The sequence below is a fragment of the Pipra filicauda genome, unplaced genomic scaffold (genome assembly GCF_003945595.2).
Source record: "Pipra filicauda isolate LSUMZ 115617 unplaced genomic scaffold, ASM394559v2 scaffold307_size998922_pilon, whole genome shotgun sequence".
Taxonomy (NCBI): domain Eukaryota; kingdom Metazoa; phylum Chordata; class Aves; order Passeriformes; family Pipridae; genus Pipra; species Pipra filicauda.
In genome coordinates, this window is record NW_024104429.1 from 476082 (window position 1) to 501240 (window position 25159).

The window sequence follows — 25159 nt, forward strand, 5'->3', positions numbered from 1 at the left end:
AACCAAATTAAGACAGGAATCATTAGGCACTGCACAAATTCATGGAACAGACAGTTCTGGTCACCCCAAGGGCATCCCTGCCCATGGCAGGGGTTGGAACAAGAGAAGCTTTAGGGTTCCTTCCAACCCAAACCATTCTGGGACTCTCGGATTCTATTTAGAGGACACAAAAGAACCAGAAAGGCAGAGAGAAGAACATCCCAGGGAAGAGGTTTCCTTATGAGGAGAGGTTGAACAGACTCAGGTCCTCCAGTTTGGGAAAGAAATGGCTGATGGTTGATATGGTAAATGTTTATTACAAACAACTGGGAAACAGAGAACAATTGTTCATGGCTTCGTTATGATTTCATAAGCAAAGGCACCCGCTGGAATGTGTTCCAAAGCACTGCTTCACTTAGTTCAGCTTGGGATTCACTCATTTTCAGGTCAGACACAAGTAAAACTGGCTTTAAAAGGCAGGGATTAAAAAAGATCCAGGGAAAATTAGTCTACTAAAAAGTAGGAAAAATGAAAGTGGATGCATGGCCTGGTTCAGGAAGCCTCTCAAAAGTACTGACTTCCACAAGCTCGAAGCTACTATAAAGAAATAATTCTACATGTACTTTAAGAGTACCTTTTCTTTAAATGTTACTACTGATCTTGCTCAGAGCCAGGATACAAACCCAGCCTAAGCCAGTATCCTGTGAAGACACTGAATTCTCACAGGTATAAGGAAAAAGATGCTGAAAAACTCCTGGGCTGCCAAGAAAACAAAGGGAATGACTGTGGGGGACTGGAACCACCATAATTCAAATATGGCACTTAGGGCAAAATCATGTTTTCCCCTTTTTAAAACAGGATACTAATAGTTATCACACAGTTTTAAAATTACTATTAATTACAGAAAGGAAATGATAAACGTTTCTCAGTCTCCCAACAGCCTTTAAGTGGTGAACTTGTGAGATTTAAAATAAAATGCATAAAGCATCTTTAAATGAAGATGACAGATGGCAAATGTTGAGGAGGACAAAAAAACCCCAGGATTTGGTAAAATCCTGAGGTTATTTAAAAGAATGCATTAATTTACAACAAGTGTCTGGTAAACACTGTGATGTGTTTAAGGGCCTCTCAGTAATCTGCAGAAATACAGAGCCCTTAATTCTGGACTTTAAGGCACTTTGTTAGGATTTGAATGAATTTTGTGTTTTAAATTTTATTAGAGTTTCAGTGTTGTTGTGGAAAACAGAATTTCTGGTTTTAACAGCTCAGGGATGTTAAATGGTCATCGGGAGAACTTCCATTTAATCCTCTTTGCTGCTAATGCCCAATTACGGCTCACAGAGGAGCCCAGCCAGATTACTGAGAAATGTCATTTTTAAGGCCTCTAAACAAAGATCTTTAAATTTTAATAACCAATTTATCACTCTTTTCAAAGTATTTTGGTTAATGCACAGAAGAAAAACACAGCTGGGGAGTTTACACCACGTTTCACCTCAGCATTCCAGTCCTGTTTCTGACTGACAGGGAATTATCTGTGCTCAGAGCACTTTCTAAATATTTCATGACAGTCACAGAGCAGCTTCTCCTCATCCAGAGCCAGAAAAGTTGGTTCCACCAAATCTGCTGGTGATGACCTATAAAAAAGGCCTTAATACCCATCAGCAGCAGAGCAGCTGGGGATGCCTGTGCCAGATATTCCTTGTACTGGGCCACAGCCAAGTGTGTGAGGGACTCATTCCAGGACACTCAGCAGCAATTACACTCCACCAGCAGCTTTTGGAGAGGGAGAGCTACTTAATTCTCCCCAAAAGAGTCAATGGGAAGTGATGTGCCCACCCCAGATGCTGGGGCAGCACAGAATCATCTCAAATCAAAACCAAGAGAGAACTAGTGGAATCCACTGGTGCCAAGCACACACACAGCCCTGGGGGGGTTTGGCCAACACTGGAGGAAAATTGGGAAGGGGGTGCAATACCTGTCAGGAAGGTGTGTGAAGGAAGGGTCACCAACTTTAGGGTAGGTGAGGGCTCAGAGTGCGGGAAGGGGTATTCTTTTGCTAGAGAATTTAAAAAAGAAGTTGCTGTCAAGGGTTAAAAATAACCAAGAAAGGAGAGAATAGGCAAGAATTAAAATGCAAAAACGAACAAAAAAAAAGAAGACAGGTAATATGTAAACAATCCAAATAGTGGCACATTGCTGCAGAACAATAGGGAATAGGCCAAATAAAGGTCAAACTTAATCAAATCCTTTCCCCCCACCCTTCACCCTTTGTCTGTCAGTGTCTTAGGGATGGATCCTGAGATGCTCCTGAAAGGTTCCCCCACAAAACAAGCAGAGGGAGCTCAGGACCTTCCAGGAGGGTGCTCAGTGCTCATTTTCTTGCCGGGGAAGGCTGACACAGGGAATGTAAAATGTCCTGGGCACAGTGTCTGGGGGCAGATCAGCCGCTCACAGCAGCTGTAGCCCAGGTCAGAACAGGGCATTTCTTGCAGAAATAAAGAATAGGTGCAAGAGATCCCCAGTTTTCAGGGAAGCTTGTTGGTGCCTGATCTACAGGAGCAACTGTTTAAAGACCTGTACATCCTCTCCTGAGGGAGGGTAACTATAACAGAGCCAAGGAGGGCACAAGGTGTGGTGGGCACTGGGTGAGCTGACACTCTCCCCACGTGTATCATACACTGCCTGTGGTTTGAGGGGTGTAACTTGCTTGTTTGGAGCAGATCCTCCTGTCTTCTTCTACCTTCTCTGCTTCTCTGCCTCCCTCTGAACATCTTCCCTCCTCCTCCCCGTTGCGTACTTGCCAAGCGTCCTGTGGGGAGGCAACAAATCCACGGGGGTGAATTTCCCCATTAAAATGACATAAAACCAAATTAAAACCAAGAGATAACTTTCAAGAGGTCAAGGGCCTCCTGAGGTGTGAGTGAATCTCCCTTTTTGGGCCCCGTGGCTCAGCCCTGGTTCTCACCTGCTCTGAGTAGTCGTTGCCATCCACGTCGTCGCTGTTGGAATGGCCTCCCGGACTCTGTACATCTATTCCATGGCTCTCCAGGATTGCTGCTTCTTCGAAAAAAGCAAATGGATCCCTAATTTATCTGATGCATTGGGGTAATTTAAAGTAACTAGGTGGTTTTTTTTTTTTCAAGGAGCTGGAATAACTGGAGGAACAGAGTTAGTTCTCAGCCTCTTCCTCTTCACTCTCCAGTATTTGGGAGCACATGTACAAACACTGGTTAGCCTGAAATCCTTCCCTGCCAATTAACAGATTTGTTGGAGAGTGAGAATCCCTGTTTTCCAGCCAGTCCTACTAGAAATTAGCTTGATTTCTAATGTACTGGAGTGGCAAAAGAATTCCCTGTAGCTCTTCCCACATACTTTGGACTGGCAGGGCTTGAGGGGGGCAGGGAGTGTCTGCAAATAGATGGAGAAATTTTTGAAGGCACTTAAGGGATTTAAAAACAAACATATCCATCTTCTAGTAGGATCCATGCATCTAAAGCTTCCTCTGGTTCTTTTAAATCTCTTTCCAGTCCTTCTGCCCAAACAGCACAGATACAACTCCCACTCCACCCACCTTGGACTAAGTTTGCTTTGTTCCCTCCAGTCTTTTCTAGAAGCAATTTCTCATTTAAAAAAATAAATTCAGGTTAAATTTCAGTAATACATTAAATCATGTAAAAAGAATTTTTTCTTACTCAGAAAAAAAGCAAAAATAAAGAGCATTTGAAAGAAATAAAAATCCTGGTAATAGGCAGGTATGGATCTCTGTTCATCCATGTGCTGCAAAAGTAACTCTGCATAAAGTAAGGGCATAAAATTTGGCATAAATGCCAGGAGTTTGTTTAATCCTGGCCACTGAGGTGAGTTTATTCTCCTTGGAATGTCTTTTCCACATTAGAAGGTATCCTTCTTACAAGTTCAGAGTCACTTCTAATTTCCTTACGATCAACTCCTCACACTAAAAACCTGCAGAGTTCACTCTGAAGTGACTTTTGTTTTGTCCTGATCATCAAGAAAAAAAAAAAATTACTTTGTTCCAGCCACTTGTCACTGTGGAAAACCTTGGCAAGCTGGAAGGAGCAGAGGTATAACCAGAATAAACAGCATGGCAAGGCTGTGAACCCACCAACGTTTCAATCTCCCTTATTTACAATTTTGAGGTTTTATTTTAGATTTTCTGGACACCCAAAGGAACCTGAGCATAGGGAAATACAACTCCAACAGCAGACTTCTCACTTTGCTTTTTAAAGCTGATCTTCCAGTAAAACTTTGTAAAAGCACCACTTTTCCTGCACTGATGACGGGCTTCCACAAACTAAACTCCTGCACGTATTTCACAAAAAATCTGGAACAGCAAGGGGCTGATTTTCATAATTCCTCCACACTTCTACAGAGACTGTCAGAACCTCCAGTGTTCCCACTAATATATTCTGATGTAATTGCCACCTCTCCTGAGCAAGTGCAGCCCCTGCAAAGAGGCTCTGTGATACATTACCGATATTGGCTCTTCTCTTGATCTCCTTCCTCCTGTTGGCAAACCAATTGTACACTTTGAGGGAGGTGACTCGCTCCAAATCCGACAACTTTTTTCCTAGGAAAGGAACAGAAGTAAAAATAAAGACCCTCAGACATTTGCCCCCCATCCCTGGAAGTGCCCGAGGCCAGGTTGGAGGGGGCCTGGAGCAACCTGGGACAGTGGAAAGTGTCCCTGCCCATGGCAGGGAATTGGAATGAGATGGGCTTTAATGTCCCTTCCAACTCAAACCATTCTGTGATTCCAAGAGATAAACCCCTGAAACACAGGCAGCACTGAAAAGTTATTGTAACTGAGAATAAAGTGAATTTTATGTGAATCAAAGTCCTGTGTGTCCAGGTGTTACGGCACTAAATGCCAAATATCTCCCTAAAAACAAAAGAGCCTTTCTTTTTCTTCTTTTTAAAATCTGAAATACAGGAATTTCTTTGAAGCTTCAACCAACTAAGTCCAGTGGTGTGGGAGAAGGGAGGGCTGCTTTTCTAGTTCAAGCACAAAACTGAGATTCCAAAACTCAAATTCAATTCACAGCCCTGCCACAAACCCCCTTCCCTTGGGCTCCTTCTCTTACTCTGTGCCACGAGGATCCAGTTCAATGACATGTTTTCTTCAGCAGAAAAATGAACTAAGAGATTTTTTTTTTGGCATCCCCCTGCAATCTGCTTTCCTTTCTCTCAACCCCCAGCACTCATCACACCCTCCCAGATGTGCCAGGACACTCATGATCTTTTGGGAGAATGAGGGGTGGATGCTGGAAACCAGATCACTGGATTTTTACCCTTAAATCAGCAAAAAAATTCCCGACAACCACAAGGGACCTATGGAAAACTATTCCTTTTTCTGGTCATCAGTATAAAAGAGGGGAGACTGGAGGGGTTCAGTATCACAGTTGGCCTCTTCAGTTGGCCTTGTCCCTGTATAAAATACTCCATGTAGCTGCATCAGTGCTCTGCAGGCTCCTTAGGGATGAGACTCCCCTGCTTCTGAGTCTTTCTCAAAGTTTATTTATTCAGCATACAAAGCACCTGTGTAATTGCAGCAATCTGCACACTTAAGTAAGTTAGGAGAGATGAGACAACTGAAAGAAAGAAAAATCTGGAAACTGATAGCTATGCTGGTGCATCAGCACCACTGACAGTATTTCACTGCTCCTGAGACAGGACTGTGTTTCAGCAGCTTGTTCCAAGCTGCTCCACAAACCAAATCCTAACCTCTTTGGTGCTCTACCCAACAGATCTTTCTGCTCCCACAGCCAAAAGACATAAAAGCTGCAAGAAGGGAATTTTTCAATAGGTATTAGGAAAAAGTACTTTGCCATGAGAGTGCTCAACCTTGTGGAATAGGGGCCAGAGTCAGGAAAACCTCCAGTTTTGGAGATACTGAACTAGGAAAAGCCCTGAACAACCTTGGTCCTGCCTGAGCAGATGACCTCCAGAGGTCACTTCCAGCCTAAACTGGTCTGATTCAGTGCTATCCTGGGACTGTCCCATCTCTCTACAACGACCTGAAAGGATAACGAGGTGGGGATCACTCTCTCCTCCCAGGTAACACGTGATGGGATGGGAGGAAACGTCCTCAAGTTCCACCATGAGAGGTTTAGGTTGGATATTGGGAACTATTTCTTCACCAAGAGGGTTGTCCAGCCCTGGCACAGCTGCCCAGGGCAGGGGTGGAGTCCCCACCCCTGGAGGGATTTAAAAGCCGTGTGGATGTGGCACTTGGGGACACGGGGCAGGGGTGGCCTTGGCAGTGTGGGGGGATGGTTGGACTGGATGATCTCAGAGAGCTTTTCCATCCTAAATATTTCTGTGGGTTTATGTTCATGACTCAAGCTTTAGCTTTCCGTTCATTAATTTTTATTCTGGTTATATAAAATCTAAATATATCCAAAACACAAGGTCTGACATCTATGTAAATGTTTGGTTAGCAAACCTAAGCAAAGGCAGGTGCATCCACTAACACCACACTGAATATTCATGCTCCTCTCCCAGTCTGACTTCTCCAGGAACAGGGAAAATGCAGCTTGTTGACCCAAATACAACGTCCTCAATTAATATCCACGTTCTAATCCGAGATCCCTGTCTGGAAGCTGTGAAGAAAACTGAAATCCAGGAAAGATGAGCTCCTTTCAAGGACCTGCTCTATCAGGTTGGGCTCGATGATCTTGGGAGGTCTTTTCCAACTCAATAATTCTATGATTTTATGTATGATCTCCTGCAAACATCAGTCTGAACCCAAGGCGTTGAAATCAAATTGCTTTTTGGGAAGGACACCAGGAGCAGCTCCTCACCTGGTTTCTGGATAACTGCATTACAGGCATTGGCAATTTCTTCTCTCTTTGCCTCGTCTGGATATTGATTCTCATTGAAGTAACTGCAAGGAGGGGAAAAAAAACAAGTTTTTTTCAGAAATCAGAGCGTGAAGGTTCCAAAGCAGCTCCACTAAAAGGTGTAAACTGCTAATTTATACACCAGTCTTAGAGAGGTACCACAGATACAGTAAATTTTATGCATAAGGTAACATCAGCTTGCACTTGCATCCACGTGGAGTGGAGGAAACTTCCCAAATGCCTCAAATAAATTAAGATTATCTCAGCATGTGCAGTGTCACCTCAGCATATGGAGATAAAACAACTTAGACAATTCAATGGGTATCAGATTTAAGACTATCCAGTGAAGCATCATGTCTTAGACACCACAAAGTATGGTTTTTGTTTATTGTAACTTTTTTTCCCCCTGCCATACCCCAGCTTAGGTAGAAGGATTCACGAATATGGTGAAAATAAATGTTCACCATTTATTTCCATCCCTGGGTTAATCCATACATACTTATCAATATGTATGACCCACAAACACACAAATACTGCAATACTTCAGTGTGCAGATGGCACAAAATTGACACAGGAAGGTTTCCAGAGTCAGGTTATGTGTTTTAAAAACCACGATTTAAAATTTTTAAATCTTCCTCAGAACACCACACTGAGTACATACAGCACGTTTCCAATAGTATTTTTTTCCAGAATAATTGTGATTTTATTGTACTTCATGTGCAGTAAACATCCCACAGAAGTTAAAACTGTTTCCTCTTTCACTTCATTTAACTGCTTTACAAATTTTAATGAACTGATTTACATTCCACAGAGCTTATCAGATCTGCACTAAAAACAACAAAACATCCTGTTTACTTCAGTGGACTCTGATAATCACACCACAAGCAGGGACTACCACTGTTTTTTTCCTGTAGGTTATCCATAACACATAATCCTAGGAATTCTTTCATCAGCTTTGATCAGCAGCAGGTTCAGCTGTTGGACAGCTGCTCCAGATTAGGAAAATCAGATATTTCCTTTAATTGTGGATCATTTGGTAGCAGGAGATTCAGGCATATTGAGGCAATTATTATTTTCCATGCTCATATTTCTCCTCCAGTGGATTGGCCCCAGCCCAGTCACTTTCTATGGAAATCTGGATTCTGTTCCACACAGCAACTGCTTCTGTCCCACTTTCTGAACACTCAGTTTGGATTTCAGGCACTGCTTCTTCATCCCACTGCTCCCAGGGTTATTTACACTCCCAGCTATCCCCACAAACAGGGGCCTATTCCAAAGTTGCTGCTCAGCGAGAACGAGAAATCCCACATTACCCAGTGAGTTGCTGCATTAATGTAATTCCAGGGGATTTGCTGGCTTAGGGAGCAAATGGAACCACAGGAATAGCTCCACCTTCTCTAAATGGAGGGCAGGTCATGTCCATATGACTTACATGGGCCTTGGAGGCAACACATTTCCACAGGAACACCCACTGCTCCTTCCCTGCACCTCTGAGCTGCTCTTGGGAAGGGAATTTGGAGGCACGGGTTTCCCAGAGAAGTTGTGGCTGCCCCTGGATCCCTGGAAGTGTCCAAGGCCAGGTTGGATGGGCTTGGAGCAACCTGGGATAGTAGAAGGATAAGCTTTAAGGTCCCCTCCAACCCAAACCATTCTGGAATTCTGTGATAAGGGACAATTGGAATCCATTTAGAGGGATTTTTATGGAAGTTGGGGATGTGATTCAGAGTGAACCCCCTTGTTTCCTAAACTCCTTCTCAGAGAGGAGTTGGATGAGGCTGGATCCAGTCTCAGGCTCTGGACACAAGCTGGGAGATCTGGGGGTGTTCAACTGGAGAAGAGAAGGATCCAGGGAGACCTTCCAGCACCTTTCAGTGCCTAAAAAGGGGCTTCAGGAGAGCTGGAGAGGGACTTGGGACAAGGGCTGGAGGGACAGGACACAGGGAATGGCTTCCCACTGCCAGAGGGCAGGGAGAGATGGGAGATTGGGAAGGAATTGTTGGCTGGGAGGGTGGGGAGGCCCTGGCACAGGTTACCCGGAGAAGCTGTGGTTGCCCCATCCTTGGAAGTGTCCAAGGCCAGGTTTGCTCTAAGGACTGGGAGCTTGATGAAGCTGTAAGAGTTGAGAGCTTGTCAGCCAGCACTTCTGAGACCTGGAGTTTGTTGTGGGAGTTGGGAACTTGTTAAAATTTTGTTGAAGTTATTTGTAAAGTTTGAGAACTTGCCAGCCAATGCTTCTACTATTACAGAGTGGGATAGTGGCTGGAATTAAAGTGATTATCTAACAAAAGGATGAGTTCCCTGACACATGGACTGGTGTCTTTGTTCGACCAGAGGGGAACTTGTAACAAACATCACACCCTCTGGACATGGTCATTTTTTAAACTACATTCTCCCCTCTTCCATATCCATCATCCTTCCCTGATTTCAGCCTTTGAAGTGATGTGTGGGTCTATCTGAAAGTGCAAATTTCTGTTCAAAGGGGTCGTGTTCTGCACAAAGGTGCATTTTTTGGAGAATGAAGAACTTGGAAAACAGAGTAGAAAATGCTTTTTGCAGTAGTCAGTGATGGAACAGAAGCTCAGGATCCCAGTTCAACTGTCTCATGACAGAATCTCAGCTCTCACACCTACAGAGCACTCCACTCTCTGTCCAGAGCCAAGAATAATTTCCTCTTGGAAGTGCTGTGGGATAAAGGAACATTAAGACATCACAGCTGAAAACTGCTGTACTATTATTTACATGAATATATTGTATGATCTTGACTCCTAATCAGGAATCCAGGTCAACACCATGTGTACAAAAATCAACTCAGCCCATTTTGGGAGCCATAACAGCAGTTTTATGGACTCCCTTTGCTGAACGGAGAAGCTGTGGAGTCTCCTTCTCTGGAGATGTTCAAACCCCACCTGGACATGATCCTGTGCAAACTGTTCTACTGAACCTGCTTTAGCAGGGAAACTGGACCAGATGATTCCAGGGGTCCTCTCCAACCCCAACCATTCTGTGAATGTTATTTATTTTACTTAGAGGTACCTGTCAAAAGCCAAGAGCAAACACCACAAAGGAAACCCCACAAAACTAGAAAACATGATGGATCTACACAAAGATGCCCTAAAAACAGAAGGTGAAGCCCTGATATCATCTGATATTATGGCTCGAGATCATCTGTGGTCACAAAGCTGCTGGACAATGCCTAATATTGATGGGAAAAAAATTACAAAATACATAAAATTAAGAATCAGTTTGTACTTGAACTGCCCTTTCTTATGTTGATGCAAGAACGTGAGACATCAATTAACACAGCAAAGACAACACAAGAGCCAAGAGTGATCCTTCTCTTGGCACATAACTCAACACCATCCCTTTTGCAAGCCACAGCCAGGCTTTCCCTGGCTCCAGCAAAGCAGCTCATGTTTTCCAACCACAACAAAACTTAGGCTCACACTTACAGATTCTCTGGGACAACAGGAAATCTCCCCATGATGGAACTAAATTTCAGAACTGGGCCATGAACGAGGCACCTCTGCTGGCAAACGAGGAAGTTTTGTGCAGTCCAATCATTTTTTTTTGATTTAGAAACCGCTGAAAACAGTAATTCTTACCTCTAAACATTTTACAGCTGAAGCAAAACTTATTTGATTAGATCAAGACGTATTTTTTGGTATTCTGAAACATCTTCTTCAAATTCTAACATAAATTTCTTAACTAAACGTTTTTACAAGAGAAACGATTCCCACTTGAAAATCTGAAATTTTTTTTCATCCTAAATTCCTGTTCTAAAAAAAAAATTGGAGAGGTTTTCAGGCAGCTCCTGTGGCCAGTAAGGTGTTTTCACGGAGATCACAAACCCAAGTGGGTACCAGAACTGAGCTGGAAAGGCACCTTCCAGACTGGTTTGGGTGGGAAGGGACCTTAAAGATCATCCCATTCCACCCCCTGCCATGGGCAGGGACACCTTCCACTTGCTCCAAGCCCCAGCCAACCTGGCCTTGGACACTTCCAGGGATGGGGCAGCCACAGCTTCTCTGGGAAATCTGTGCCAGAGCCTCCCCACCCTCCCAGGGAAGAATCTCTTCCTAATCTAACCTAAATTATTAAGGCTATAATATTTTTCTCCATGACCATATCCTGCTTTTACCCTCTGATGGGGTGCAAGCTGCTTTACCAGAGATCACACTCAGGAGCTCCCACTCTTAAAGGAAAAGGTCTCACAGCTACAGGTAACCAAAAATATACAACCCTCAGCCCCAATTGCTGATTTGCAGCCTCAGCCCCCAAATTCTCTGCACACCCACCTACCAAAGCATCCCAGTTCATTCCCATCCCTTCAAGGTCTTAATGGGTCTTGTGGGTGATCCACCAGGAAACAAAGTACAACATTTAAAACCTCTCAACATGTGGCACTTGAGGACATGGTTTAGTGAGGAACATGATGCTGGGCTGATGGTTAGACTTGATCTTAAAGGTCTTTTCCAGCCTTAACAATTCTATAGTTCTATGATCCTACAGTTTCTGGAAAGTAGGAGAGAATAACTGAGTTTTCAAGATAGAAAAGTCCTGGAAAAAAAATTCAAGACTTCATCACTGACTATTCTGTTTGCTCATGTAGAGGTTGTGAAAACATTGTGAATTCTTTTGACTACAGTTCTTCTTGCAGGCAGTAAATTAATTAATCTGCCTCCAGTCCTCTTTCTTATCAGCCAGGTAGACAGGGGAAGAATGCAGGATGTCTGAATTTCTCTTCACAGCTACAAACCTCAGCCTGCTCACAGTCTGAAAAGTTCCTGAAAGCTACAGATGAAAAATTTGAAGAGATATGAACTTAAAAGGAAGGGGAAAAAAGAGCAGGCACAAGTAACTCTGCAAAGGCACACTGCTTTCTAGACAAAGGGCAGCTGTCAGCTGAATACCTTCCATGAAGAAACCAAATGATCTCTTTTGTAGAAAATGACAGTGGAGGATTAAAATGAAAAGTGGCCAAATAATTTACATGAGATGAGAATCCAGATGATGGTAAAGAATGTAGATATCCTTGAAGCGGTTTCATTTCAATAACACTGAAGCCCAGAAAAATTGCAGATTCAGAGAAACCCTCTTTCTTTCAGGGATAATGTGCTTAGGACAATGATGGAGAGGGAATCCATCTCAGCCCCGGGCTCTGTAATGGAAGCAAACACCTCCCCTCCCCTCTTTTCCAAGGTGCCCCTCTCTGAATTCCTGCAATAGCTGCCAATCTTTCTTTCTGTTGCTTCTGTTCTCCAGGCTGAGTTATCAGATGCATTAAGCATGTTCCTGATAATCCACAGTGGAAGTTTTGCTGGTTTGTGTCAGCTCTGCAGCCGCCAGGGAAAGGTCTGAAACAACCCAAGCTACGGAGCGGCGGAAGGATGGGCAGGTTCGGAGCTTTTCCAACCAGATAAACTCCCCAGAATTGACCCACGGACCCCCCAGCTGGGGAAATGCTTAGTTTACAGCATGACAGAGTGGTTAAGCTGCCAACTGGGGGAGTGATTTAAAGTGGAGAGGCTCAAATGTGTTGCAGGGTAACAATTCACGTCGGCGATGCTCTCAGGTGAGCTCATCCAGGTGTGTGCACACAGGGCACTGTCCCTGGAACAAGGATGATTTACCTTGCAAATAACAGGAGGCAGGAATACACAGATGGGTATTTAATGGACAACAGCAGATGTGCTGCAGGCTCAGTCCCTCCCTGAATTCTGTGTTTGCATCCCTGGGCTCCCACTTCCATCCATGTGGGAGTTTCACCTCCCAGCACTCTTGTTGGGATCCCAGACAGAATTACTGAATCATGGAATGGTTTGGGTTGGAAGGGACCTTAAAGATCATCTCCTTCCACCCCCCTGCCATGGGCAGGGACACCTTCCACTAGCCCAGGTTGCTCCAATCCCCATCCAGCCTGGCCTGGAACACTTCCAGGGATGGGAAGTCCATCTTCCCTGAAACTCAGGCTGCAGTTCAGCTTAACACAATTCAAGCACAGACCAAAGAACGATCCCATCCTCTCCTTCATTCCCTTTCTGTGGGAATGTTTTCTGCCCGGCTGTTTCCCTGGTCCAGCTTCCCACCCGTGCCAAGAGCAGCAGTTGTGCAGCCAAGGGAGGCAGGAGATGGCTGGAACAGGCAGCTGGGACCAGCTCCTCCCACAGCAGCTCCCACACATCCTCCTCAACTGATGCTGGAAGCAAAGCCTGAGCGACGGGCTCCAGGGATGGATGGATGGAAAAATGGATCAGCCCGTTTTCCCCAGCTGACCCCTGCTGATGAACAGAAGATCCTGCTGTCCCCAGGAATGGAGCTCCCTGCCAAACCCTCTGCTGTCTGAAAATACACAAGAGAGTCCAAGCTGCTCCTTTATCTCTGATAATTCCAGCTGTAATTCCAGCTCCCTATCCAGTTTCCCTCCAAAGGCTTCTTCTGCTTTCCACTGACAAGTCACAGAAACTACTCACTTACCTATTTATCTCTCATTAGTAGATTTATCAGCCCAGTATCACCCAGCAGCCAGAGGTCACTGTTTGAGTCTTTGTGGCTTTTAACAGAACTATTATTCAGGCTGTCAAATCAATGGAAATATTTCTGAAGTTGGTCTGTCATCTGTGCCTCAGATCTTATCTCCACGTGGCACGAGACAGACTGTCAGAGGAGTGACATTCAAAGCATAATCTCATCAGAAAGTGTAATGACTAGTTTATTTCCCAGTAAATACTGGCCAAGAATATCCCTAATGCCATTTCCAGAGAGGTCAGCAGATGACACCATCCGTTTCATCTACTGATATTTCTACAGATCCTGTAATAACGACAGGGGTGTCAACTGAAGAGTTCACCCCACAATATAAAGTCATTTCTATTTGTGACAGCAAAATTAAAGCTCGGAGATAACACCCTGCACAGATAAACTCTGATGGAGCCGAGAACTGCACCGAAGGCACCGTCCTCTCCTTCCCCCAGGACTGCAAAACAACCAGGCAAGGCTGGGAAGTGCAGCTCTCTGGATGCAATTCTGCCATTCCTGCAGCAAAACAAACCTAAGAACAAATCCCCAGCCCAGAAAAACCCACTGCTGAACACGGTGCCTACGGTTCTCTGCTGTTTTCCCCACAGCACTATCCCTTAGCTAATGGATTCCACACTTCCACGGATCCACAGGACTGGAGAAACCACCCGACCTTCTACAGCTCTGACCAGAGGTTTCTCAGCTATTCTGGCATTAAGCCCAGATCTTCTGTCTGACCTACAGAGATATCCAGCCCCTACGTGAAAAATTGGGGTTTTATCCAATGTAGAACCTTTACCATAACTTTAAATCACCTTTGAAACTAAACTGTAAAAAACCTCGTTTTTTTAAAACCTGCATCTCATTCCCAGCTCGAGCTTTCAAGCCCAAGGTATTGCCAGGGACAGCACAGTTTTTAAGCCTCTCATTGTAAGAAATGTTTCATTCCTGTACTTCTTTTCATGGCAAGTGCAAATCTGGAGGAGATCAACAGGACTAGATCACTTAGAGCACTTAAATAAATTATTTCCCATGTCAGGATGTGTTTGTGTGTGCAAATTCCACAATGTCAGTCAGTATGCATTACAAAACTTCATACAATAGAGCTGGCTCTATTCTGGTTTTACAAATCAGTGCCTGAACTCCAAGACAATCATTTTACTGATGTTTCTTAGCAGGAATCTACTCTACAATGTAGATTAAAATGCCAAAAATACACCTTGCGCCGGAGTGGAGAAGCTGTATGACCTTCAGAGCTAATGCAACAACAAGCTTTTCATTTTTAAACATCACTTTCTCAGTATTTTGACAGCGGTCTCAAGGACCACAATCCTATCAAGCTGTTAATATTATCCTAGAATTTGTTTAAAAACAGAATTAATTGATAATAGCTCTGAAAGCCTCACACTTGCAGCAGATAATCTGTGCCTCCTAATCTCCAGCACCCTACTGTCGAGATAATTAACAATTAAAAAAAAAGAATAGTTGAGACATCGGAGGTGGTGATTTACTCTTCCTTGTAATTGGATTTGGTGATAAGAGTATTTTTGAAATGACACAACAGGCCTCTTCTGAACAGAGAGATCTGGAGTTTGGAGCAATTTGTAACACACAGGTACCTCCTGCTTAAGGCACCTTGAAGGCCCTGACAGCAGACAACAGCTACAATTTGGACTATCCTCAAATTTAGAGGCATCACAGACCCCCAAAGTCAACAGTGTTCACTAAATTGTTCCTAAAACAAAAGGACAAGGGGAATTTTTTTGAAGCCAGCAAGAAACCAACATGATAAAGTGAGAACTGTTCTATAATATTTCAACAGGAGGTTGGTGTGAGCGAACAGCACCTTCAAAGCTCTTCCTAACAAGGCATCCAAGCATGAATAATGGGATCTCTTCCTCTCTTTTATTTACTGGCAATATTTAAATTGAGACCTACATGCTACAGGGATATTTATGTGCATTAAATCCTCTGGACTCAGTGACTGATAAACAAGGCCTTTATGAAAACAACTGTGGGACAAACATCTCATCTTTATTTTTTGACTTGGGGCAGGGGAAGTGTTATTTTAGTTGCATCCTCTGGATTATCTGGTTCTCCTGAGGCAAGCAGAGCTCAGGCAGGGTCAGCCCATGGAAGAAACATCTCCAAAGGGATGAGGCCCTGCAGAAACCAGCCCTGGCTGGTTCCCACCTGCTGGGAAGGGCTGTTGGTGACCCACCATTCCAGCCAGAGGTCCCCTGATTGACGCCGTGGTTATCAGAGATACCATTTGCAGGCCAACAGAGGATTCCAAGGCTTTATATGGACACATGAACAAATGGCAAAACTTGGATTTTACACTGCTCAACACAAACTATCTTTTTCTGCTCTCCTGAAGAAAATTTTACACTCACCAGAGCCAGAACTCAGTTTTCAGCTCATCTGAAGTTAAGTATTCCCAGGAGAACAGCCTATCCTTCCCTCAAAATTGTGCTTTAATGGGAAGTTCAGGACTGGATAACAAAAAATGTGTGTACATAATGTCAGCAAGGCCCCTCAGGTTATTCTTAGTTTAGCCTCAGTAAGGTCTTGTTTTCCAAAATTTTATAGTCCTCCAGGCTGGGAAACTTGAAGTCTCCCTTTGTCCTAAGCCTCCAGGAGGGGAAAAATCCCAGTCCTGAGATTTGTGATAAAGCTTGGCTTGAGCTGACAGCTTCCAACATCATCACCAGCATTTCCCCTCAAAGATCCACGAGTTTTTATTTTCAATTTTCAGGCTTGGACCAGACTCAGCTCAGCTCAGCTCAGAAGAGCACTGACAGTCATCACTGCTGCTGCATTTTCAGAAAATAAAAAGGAGGATCCTACAGGATTCCAAAGACAAGGCAAATTCCTGCAGGATATCCAGCACCTGAAGTCAAGAGGCTCAGGATTAAATCTGATTTTGGGTTTATTACATGTATTTTTAATGCCTGGTACCTCCAAGATCTGGGCTAGAACTGTTATCCCATTAACTGCTGTACAGACAGAAAGCAGGAAAAGGTATTTAATTTTTTAATATCAATCTATTGTCTGCCTTGCAACCTGAATGCAACACAACAGATGGATCTGAGCAACTGAGAATGAGAAATAATGAATGAACACAGGCCAGCAATGCCAGTTGATTGAACTACTTTGGTGCCAAGACCAACTTCCTGGGGTTCTTTGCAGACAACACAGCAAAGGAGGAGATTTAAGGGAAGTTTTAAGCCATCAGGTACCTCTGGGATCCTTGAAGAGCACTTCTCAGGTCGGGCAGCAGCAACATCTTGTCATTTATTTTTATTTATTTCCTAGAGATTATTCAGTGGCCATTCACCATCCATAGGGAGGAAATAGCTGGGTTTATTCAACTTTTTACTTTTTTTTTTTTTGCCTATAAGACTGTGAATTACCTCAGAAATGCTAAGCTCCAAGGACTACAACAGGTTACTTCATTTACCAACACCCTTCATGCTTTGTATTCCAAGAGTGCTTTCCATACCCAGACCATCAGCTCCTTCAAAAGTGTTCTGGAATTGTCTTCTTTCATCTTATTAATATTATTAGAAGGTAATATTCTACAGGTAGAAGAGCAGCAAAGTTAAGAGATACAGACCCAAGAAAGCAGCCACAGAGCTGAGAAACCAACCCACAGCTCCTGACCCCAAGATTTGTGTCCCCTCATGGTTTTTTCCACGTGTTTCCTCTGAAGTGTCATTGTCACTCTCCAGATCAGCCAAGTTCCTTTGGAATAGTCCTTCTGGGAGGCCTGATTTGAACAATGCTGGTAGTGATGCTCCAAAAACAACTCAGGAGTTGTTGACTGTATGTCTAGAAAAATTAATTATTCCTGTCGTTTTTGGGCTCCAGTGAAGTATTTGATGAAGTGACAAACGGGGAACTATTCCTAATTTTGGAAAAGATAAAGGTGAGTACAACTATGAGATAGGGTAGAAAGAAACATATAAACAAGAAGAAGACTAAAAAATGAAGCTAATGGCTTGGAGGGCAGTGATCAGTGATACCCCTCAAGTATCATCTTTGGAGCACCTTAAGAAGGAAAACACTCAATGATCTCGCCACAAAGTGTGCACATGGCAGTGAAACCTGCTGATGACAAAGTCAGAAGCCACGTCAATACAGTGAATTCAAGCACCATAAAAGGTAATGGACAATCCTGAGGCAAGAACTAAAGAGAAATGTAATGGTGCAGCTTCCAAGGTCACCCACTTAGGGAAGAACAACTCCACAGACACAGAAAGATCATTGGCTGGAAAGACTGTTTTCTGTGAAGGTCCTGTGACCAAAAGACAAAGTTCAACAAAAACACCAAAAAGGCAAAGCCTGACAAGAGCAGAGGATGCTGCTATTCCCAATCCAGGAGGAAAAGCATAAGGAAAAGCATTAAAAAAAGCATTCGCCTATGGAGACAGGCTGGGGGAGCTGGGGGGGTTCAACTGGAGAACAGAGGATCCAGGGAGACTTTCCAGCACATTCCAGAGCCTAAAGGGGCTCCAGGAGAGCTGGAGAGGGACTTGGGACAAGGGATGGAGGGACAGGACACAGGGAATGGCTTCCCACTGCCAGAGGGCAGGGTTAGATGGAATACTGGGAAGGAATTCTTGGCTGGGAGGGTGGGGAGGCCCTGGCACAGGTTGCCCAGAGAAGCTGTGGCTGCCCCTGGATCCCTGGAACTGTCCAAGGCCAGGTTGGACGGGGATTGGAGCAACCTGGGATAGGGGGAAGGTGTCCCTGCCCATGGCAGGGAGGTGGAACTGGCTGATCTTTAAGGTCCCTCCCAACCCAAACCATTCTGGGATTCTGTGCTACTCTTTCCTCGTCAAAGAGCCTGCTGGGCAGCCACCCCCCATCAAGCTGTTGTGCCCTTGGCTGTATTTGCCTCAAAGACAGAGAATTTAATCAGGTTCTGAAAAGGATGTAATAAAGGCTCAGGGAAACAAGAGAAGCTGAACATGAAACTGGAAGTCTCAGTCCAATGTTCCTGTCCAAGGGGCATTAAGCAACTGAAAAAGCACCAGCCCATGTACATAATAAGCAACAAATCAGATGACTTTTTTCTATATATTGTGTACTTATATGCCCTATTTTCTCATTCTTTTTCATATTAAAAAAACCTCCTCAGACCAGGTCCATGTCTTCTACTCTGTTGATGGAGTTCCTCACAGACAGCACAATATTCAAAACAAATTAAAACTTATGCATGTTCCAAAGGAATATCAACCATAAAAAAGGTCAGTTGTGCTACCCTGGATCACCAAAAAAAAAAATTTAAAAAAAGGAATAAAAAAGAATCTAGGATGTGGCAGTGACTTCTGTGGGTAAAGCCCATACAGTTCTCTGAGAGAACATTCTTTTTAGTCTCTTTAAAGTGCTCCACAGCCTGACCAAGGAGCCCATAAATACATGATGCAACACACTTAAGGAGTTTTACTTAGGAATTTTCCTCCCTCACTTCTCCTTGTAATTACTCTGTTTATTACTTGCATAAAGACCTCACATCTGTTACTGGATGGCAGAGAATTTCCCTTCACCGAGGTAGGTTTGGACTCTGTTCAGAGAGGAGCTGCAGTGAGAGTCAGCAGGAACACTCTGCACAGTTCCAGAAACCAGGAATGGGCAAATCCAGCCGTGCCTCGGGCTGGATGGTGCTCCTGGATCCTCCTTGCTGACAGCTGGATGCAGCACAGGCAGAGGGGACAAGGTGCCAACCTGATCACTGATTCCTTCTGAATGCTTTCCAGATCCCTCAGGATTTAATCCTGTCATTCACTCCAGTGGGTTTTTCCACGGGTTAAGTTACAGGTCAGGTGGGTCCCGCAGTGAGGGATGGCTGTTCCTTCAGCTAAACTCGGACCTGGACAGCCCAATATCCCATCTAACCCTGCTCTCCTTCAGGTCAAGGCCATTCCCCCTTGTCCTGTCCCTCCAGCCCTTGTCCCAAGTCACTCTCCAGCTCTCCTGGAGCCCCTTTAGGCACTGGAAGGGTCTCCCTGGATCCTTCTCTTCTCCAGGCTGGACACCCCCAGCTCTCCCAGCCTATCTCCATAGGCAAATGCTTTTTCAAATGCTTTTTCTCCAGGACTGGGAAGAGCAGCATCCCCAGCCCTGTCAGGCTTTGCCTTTTTGGTGCTTTTGTTGCATTGTGACTGTTGGTCACAGTGACTTAACAAAGTCATTATAAAACAGCCACACAAAATGCAACCTGAAGGTGTCAGGGGCCACCTCACACAGTCTGTGTGACAAGGATGTCCTGGCTTGCCCTGCCTCCTGAATTCATGGTAACAGCTAAGAAAACAGCAATTAATAACGATTAATATGAGCTTTTTGTTACCAATTCCTTCTGCATCTTTTGAACAGAGCAGTCACACAGGGAGAAGAACACCATGAGGGATTACAGCAAGTGCTGGCAAAGAAAAAAACCTCAAAGAGAGAGAAATCACAGCACCAGACTTGGATTTTCACAGTGTCCTTACAGCAAACAGCATCTAGAGGTCTCAGCATGATTGTAAAGAGCACTGGGCTCTGTGCATGGACAGAGCACAGGCCCTTGGCTCAGAGAAGTTGTGCCCTAAAATGACTGGCATTAACAGTTAATAATGTTCTGGAAGGTGAATTATTTATACTGGATATAAATAAAGCAGGTATTTTTGAAATTCACAGCAATTAACACTCCCATGATTCAACTTTATTTGCTGCCTTAGGGTAATGCACACAGAAAGGAACAAATTCCAACCCCTCACATATACGAGTGCATCCAAATTATTGTAATCCTTCAGGAAAGACTGTTCAGAGAAAAGATACTCTCAGTCAATACACAAAAGTGATCAGCAAAAAATACAGATGCTGGGTTGGAGGTCAGAGAACAACAGGAATCAGATGCAGCTGGTTGTATAAGCTGGAATATTCACCCTGGAAATATGGAAATCAGTTCTGCTCGGGTCCCTGCTCACCTGCCCCGGGTCACTAAAAATTGAATGTAGGAATAGAAAAGGTCCAGAGAAGACTGACAATTAATATTATTAAAGGCAAGGGAAGCCTTGGCATCTGAGAAGAGATAAGAGAGTTCAGAGAGGAGATAAATGAGCAGCACATTGATAGCAGCACATACTGCAAATGGTGAGGGATAAATGCAATGTTCTGCCTTGTTCTTTCTCATGATACTCAGGCCAAAGGGACCTTGGACTTTTTAAACACATTTTAGCATTTAAAATGAAACCAGGTATAATTAGTTCTCCAGAAGTACCCTGAAGACCTTGGCAGGATTTAGAAGGAATTACATATTTATGTGAATAATAAGAATGCCCAGAGCTACAATAGCAGGATTAAAAAAAAAAATATATACAGGATAAGAGATAAGAGCTTTTGTCCACAGCCACACCAGCTATCCAGGTGTGAACACCGAGTATCTCAACTGGTCCTGCAGAAATGCAGGAGAGTATCTGGACTAGAGAAGAATTCCCATCCCTAAAATGTGGGTTTACAGCACCAGGCACTGCTGTTACAGGTCAGACTGACAAAGTTCCTTTTTGTAAATGTTGATTTCAGTTATTCTGACCTTGGCAGATACAAAAATTTTATCTAGAGTCTGCTGCAAGAAGCTGCCCCTCCCACAGATCATCTCTTTTATTATTAAAAAAAAAAAAAAAAAAAAAAAAAAAGAGAGAACACAAAGAAAGAAAAAGCACCTGAGCTCTCTAAAAAGGAAAATAACTCATTAAGTGCTGGATCCTTGAGGAAACCAGTCTGGTGAGACTTTGGACAGGCATCCTTGCATTCTATTTTACTGCCTGCAATCTGCCCAACAACTGGGATTTGCTTACAGCTGATTAGAATAGGAAGCTTGTATATTATGCATGTCTGAGAGGGAACAGAGCTTGATCTGATGCAAAATAAGGAAGATCCTGTGTCAAGCAGAAAATGGCTGCTCTTGCATTTTATGAAGACATACAGCAATGACCCTGAGCCAAACCACTTGAACTTTCAGGCAATAAAAAGATCTTGCCTGGGTCTGATCAGCAAAGTGAACTTTGCTGGATGCCTTTGCAAAGTGCCCTCGCTCAGATCTCAAAGCATTTCACAGGCAAGAACTGCAAAGATCCTAAAAAAAACCCAAAAAACAAACAAAAAACCACACTCCCTGAGTCTCAAAGGACTTAATGAAGTTGAACCTCCCACTGCAAGTTGCTGACTAACAAACACCTTATGACAGAGTAGAAAGAGCTGGAAAATAATGTAAAGAAATCACCTGATGTTTTCCTCTGCATTAAGATCAAGTGTCTCAGAACCATCCTGACAGATTTCAGCTGATTTGCTCCTGAGAAATGTTCTATAATTCCTGCAACCTGCTTAATGCTCCACCATTCCTGAAGTCAGGAAGTCTTTCCTAACCCAAATATTTCTTGGCAACCCAAAAACTGGAGGCTTTTAGCACCTTGCTCACCCTTCCTTCGGACTGGCTCAGCTCCAGAGAAGGTAGGAGATATTTTATAGTGAGAACAGCGAGTCACCAAAAGGTTCAAGGACATCTGAGGGTCACAGGGACGGCAGAGCACAATTCCCAGCACTCCAAACCTCCCAGCAAGGCCAAGAAAGACCAGCAGCACTCCGTGGACATCGTTATATTGATGAGAAACTGATGTTCTGTTCCTAACAATGTACCAGCCTAATGGAAGAGGCCGAAGGACACGACTTCCTGCTCTGTTGGCAGCTTGGAAAGGGAGAGACGCAATGAATCCCAAACTTCAATCTCCTCCAAAGCCTTGCACAGGAAACTTAGATCCCCTATGGGGCCGGTATTAAGGTTCTGCTAGAAGACATAACTAAGAGTAATGGGATAAAATTAACTAAGAAAATTTCCTAACTGGATTTCAGGAGCTAATAGAGCTCTCGTTTTCCCCAGGGAAGCCGTGGAAGCCCCGGCGCTCGGGAGAGCTGCAGTAATAGAGCTTTCACAATCGGAAGGATTTCTAATAACCCATGTCAGGGCTGACATTGCCCAGGGCCAGGACCATGGCCAGGACTCCTTGGGCCCATCCCGGTACCACTTCGTCGGGAACAGGGATGGAGGTGCCTCTTTCAGGAGGGTAAAACTTCCACAGTGTAGAATCACGGAATGGTTTGGGTTGGAAGGGACCTTAAAGATCATTTTGTTCCAACCCCCTGCCAGGGGCAGTGACACCTTCCACTAGCCCAGGGTGCTCCAAGCCCTGTCCAACCTGGCCTGGGACACTTCCAGGGATCCAGGGGCAGCCACAGCTTCTCTAGGAATTCTATTTCAGTTCCTCACCACCCTTACAGGGAAGAATTCCTTCCCAATATCCCATCTAACCCTGCCCTCTGGCAGTGGGAAGCCATTCCCCCTTGTCCTGTCCCTCCATCCCTTGTCCCAAGTCCATCTCCAGCTCTCCTGGAGCCCCTTTAGGCACTGGAAGGGGCTCTCAGGTCTCCCTGGATCCTTCTCTTCCCCAGGTGAACCCCCCCAGCTCTCCCAGCCTTTCCTCAGAGGACAGGTGCTCCATCTCTCTAATCCTCATGGAACTAATCCATTCCTGCTCCTTGGAAAAATCAAAAGACCCCTCTTCCATGATGCCAGCACAAGTGCCAGTATGGCCACGCTTTTAATGAAACCAGGAACTCACCCAACTCAAACCAAACAAAACCAGAACAAAACCAAGCAGATCAAAAAACCACCATGGATAATCCATCCATCTTTTGTTAAACTTCCCCTTCCTTGTGCTCCCAGCTGTGCATCCCTGTCCTCTGCCCTGGGACAGCTCTGGCACCCCCTCCCTGCACAGCAAGATGAACCAATTCAGGAAAATGCAGGGGGGGGGGGAACAAAAAGGATTTATTTTCCCCGAACTGAGATGAACTGGCTGCTATTTCCATCAGACAAGAAACATATCTGGCACAGTGCAGGGGGGCAGGAGCAGGGAAACTGAGGAGGAGGGGGAATTGAGAAGGGTGGTGAGGCAGGATAACACCTAAGGATGAGCTGGTGACAAACTGTTAATTCAGCTCAGCTATAGCATGAAACTATACCCTCCTATCTCGAGAAATCTAAACCCATTTCTCTCGGGAATAAAGCCAAGTGAAACACCTGACTCTGTTTTGCCACCTATGAAATGGGGATAATGGGTATCTATATCATCTTAGTCTTATTTAATCTAAATACACCCTTTACAAAAGGAGTTTCACAAGCACAGACAAGTGTTAAAATAAAAAAAATCAGACCTATAAAATCAAACCAAATAACCCTCAACCAGAAAGCAAAGTCTCTGCTCCCCAGACAAACTGAAATACGTTCAACTGATGAATTATTCATTTTTGTTTAGGGCAGAATTTACAGTTTTTTTAATTTAATCTTTGGATAAAGTGTATACTTAAAAAACAACACTCAACCCCCCCTCCAGTCTTTAATGGCACTCGACAAAAGTGCCTTAAAACGGGTATAAAGTCACTGATTCTGCTGCCAATCTTAGTTATTCTGTTTGCCTGAAAAAGAAGATAAACCTCAACTCCAACACATGATTAGAGGAGAAGCACGAATCACTTGGGGAAAAAAAAAATAATAAAGAAAATAAAACAACAAGACAACACAGCTTTGTTTAAAAAAAGAAAAAAAAGAGAAAACCCTGAGGGAATTTTCTATTTTGTGGTTCTAACAAGAGGGGTTGAAAAGAAGAGGTAAAGCAGAGAAAAGAAAAAGAAAAATTATCTGTGGGACAAAAAGTAACAGAAAAAGAACAGGAAAGTGAAGCAGAAACAGGCTTTCAAGTTTAACCTGAGGTTTGCACAGAAAGGACTCTTGCAGTCTTAGCTCTGTTCCCAAAGGAGGGCAGAGCCACACGACAACACTGACACACTCAAAACTCAGCATATTCCACGGGCAGGAGGCTCCAGGAGGGAACAGGTCAAGGTTGGTATCAGTAGCACAGCAGAGAGAAGGAGCTTTGCACTGCAGTTGTCTGAACCACACCTAGTCTGCAGTTAAATATAGAGCTTTACTTTCTGGAACTACTGCTCCTCTTAACCTTCACAGCATAAATATTGAGAGAGATGTTTAAAAAAAATAAAAATAAATAAATAAATAAAAGGAGAAAAGAGACCCGAATCCATTGTCCGAAATCTAAGCCCAGAGACTAATAAACTACTCTGGGAGGATTCCAAAAAAGCAGGGAAGACTGGAGAATTGAATTACACAAACCACAAGCAGCATTCTGGAAATCCAGTATAAACCAATTAGTTTCTTTAATACACATATCCTGTACACAGACACTTAGGTACATCAGACATCTAAGTATATGGCCCTAACTCTAATCTTAATCCTATCAGGTTGGCACCAATATAATAATTAATTGCACTGGAATTCTTGTTGATTTCAATATTTAAAAAATAAAAAAGAGAAGTGAGCCCTTCTACCCTCACCCTTCTCATTCAGCTCATGGGCCAAATCCTGACTGGTGCTGTGCATTTTCAGTGCTCCAGGAAGCAAATCCCTCTAATTTTTGCAACCAAATTCAGGTCCTTCCCCTGAAGTGCTCTCAGCTGGTTTGACACATCGACTTTTAGTGATGGCAGTTCTCACCAACTGAATACAACTCAAAAGCACACAATTAACTGACAGAGCAGGTCAACACCCCCACCCTCACCCAAAAATTGTTTATGCAGCTTTCCAGTAACATCCAGAAGGAAGAAGTTCTGCATTACCTACACAAGAGTTTCCAGTAAGGTTTAGATTCAACCCTCTTATCTTCAGGCTTTAAACTAAATGACCAAAG

General features: G+C 44.0%; 1 protein-coding gene across 10 annotated transcripts in view; it reads right to left on the bottom strand.

Annotated features, from left to right (window-relative positions):
• The window catches only part of HMBOX1 (homeobox containing 1), a 116066-nt gene that overhangs the window by 9287 nt on the left and 81620 nt on the right, over positions 1 to 25159 (bottom strand). For 2 of the 10 annotated variants that reach the window (XM_039383375.1, XM_039383376.1), the window contains 4 exons: positions 6801 to 6883; positions 4472 to 4567; positions 2945 to 3039; positions 2657 to 2788 (listed from right to left, as the gene is read on the bottom strand). In XM_039383375.1, coding sequence (XP_039239309.1) covers positions 2657 to 2788; positions 2945 to 3039; positions 4472 to 4567; positions 6801 to 6883 — 406 coding nt within the window. The remainder of the gene's footprint in view (positions 1 to 2656; positions 2789 to 2944; positions 3040 to 4471; positions 4568 to 6800; positions 6884 to 25159) is intronic. The other 8 variants (XM_039383384.1, XM_039383378.1, XM_039383383.1 and 5 more) reach the window with 8 other exon arrangements.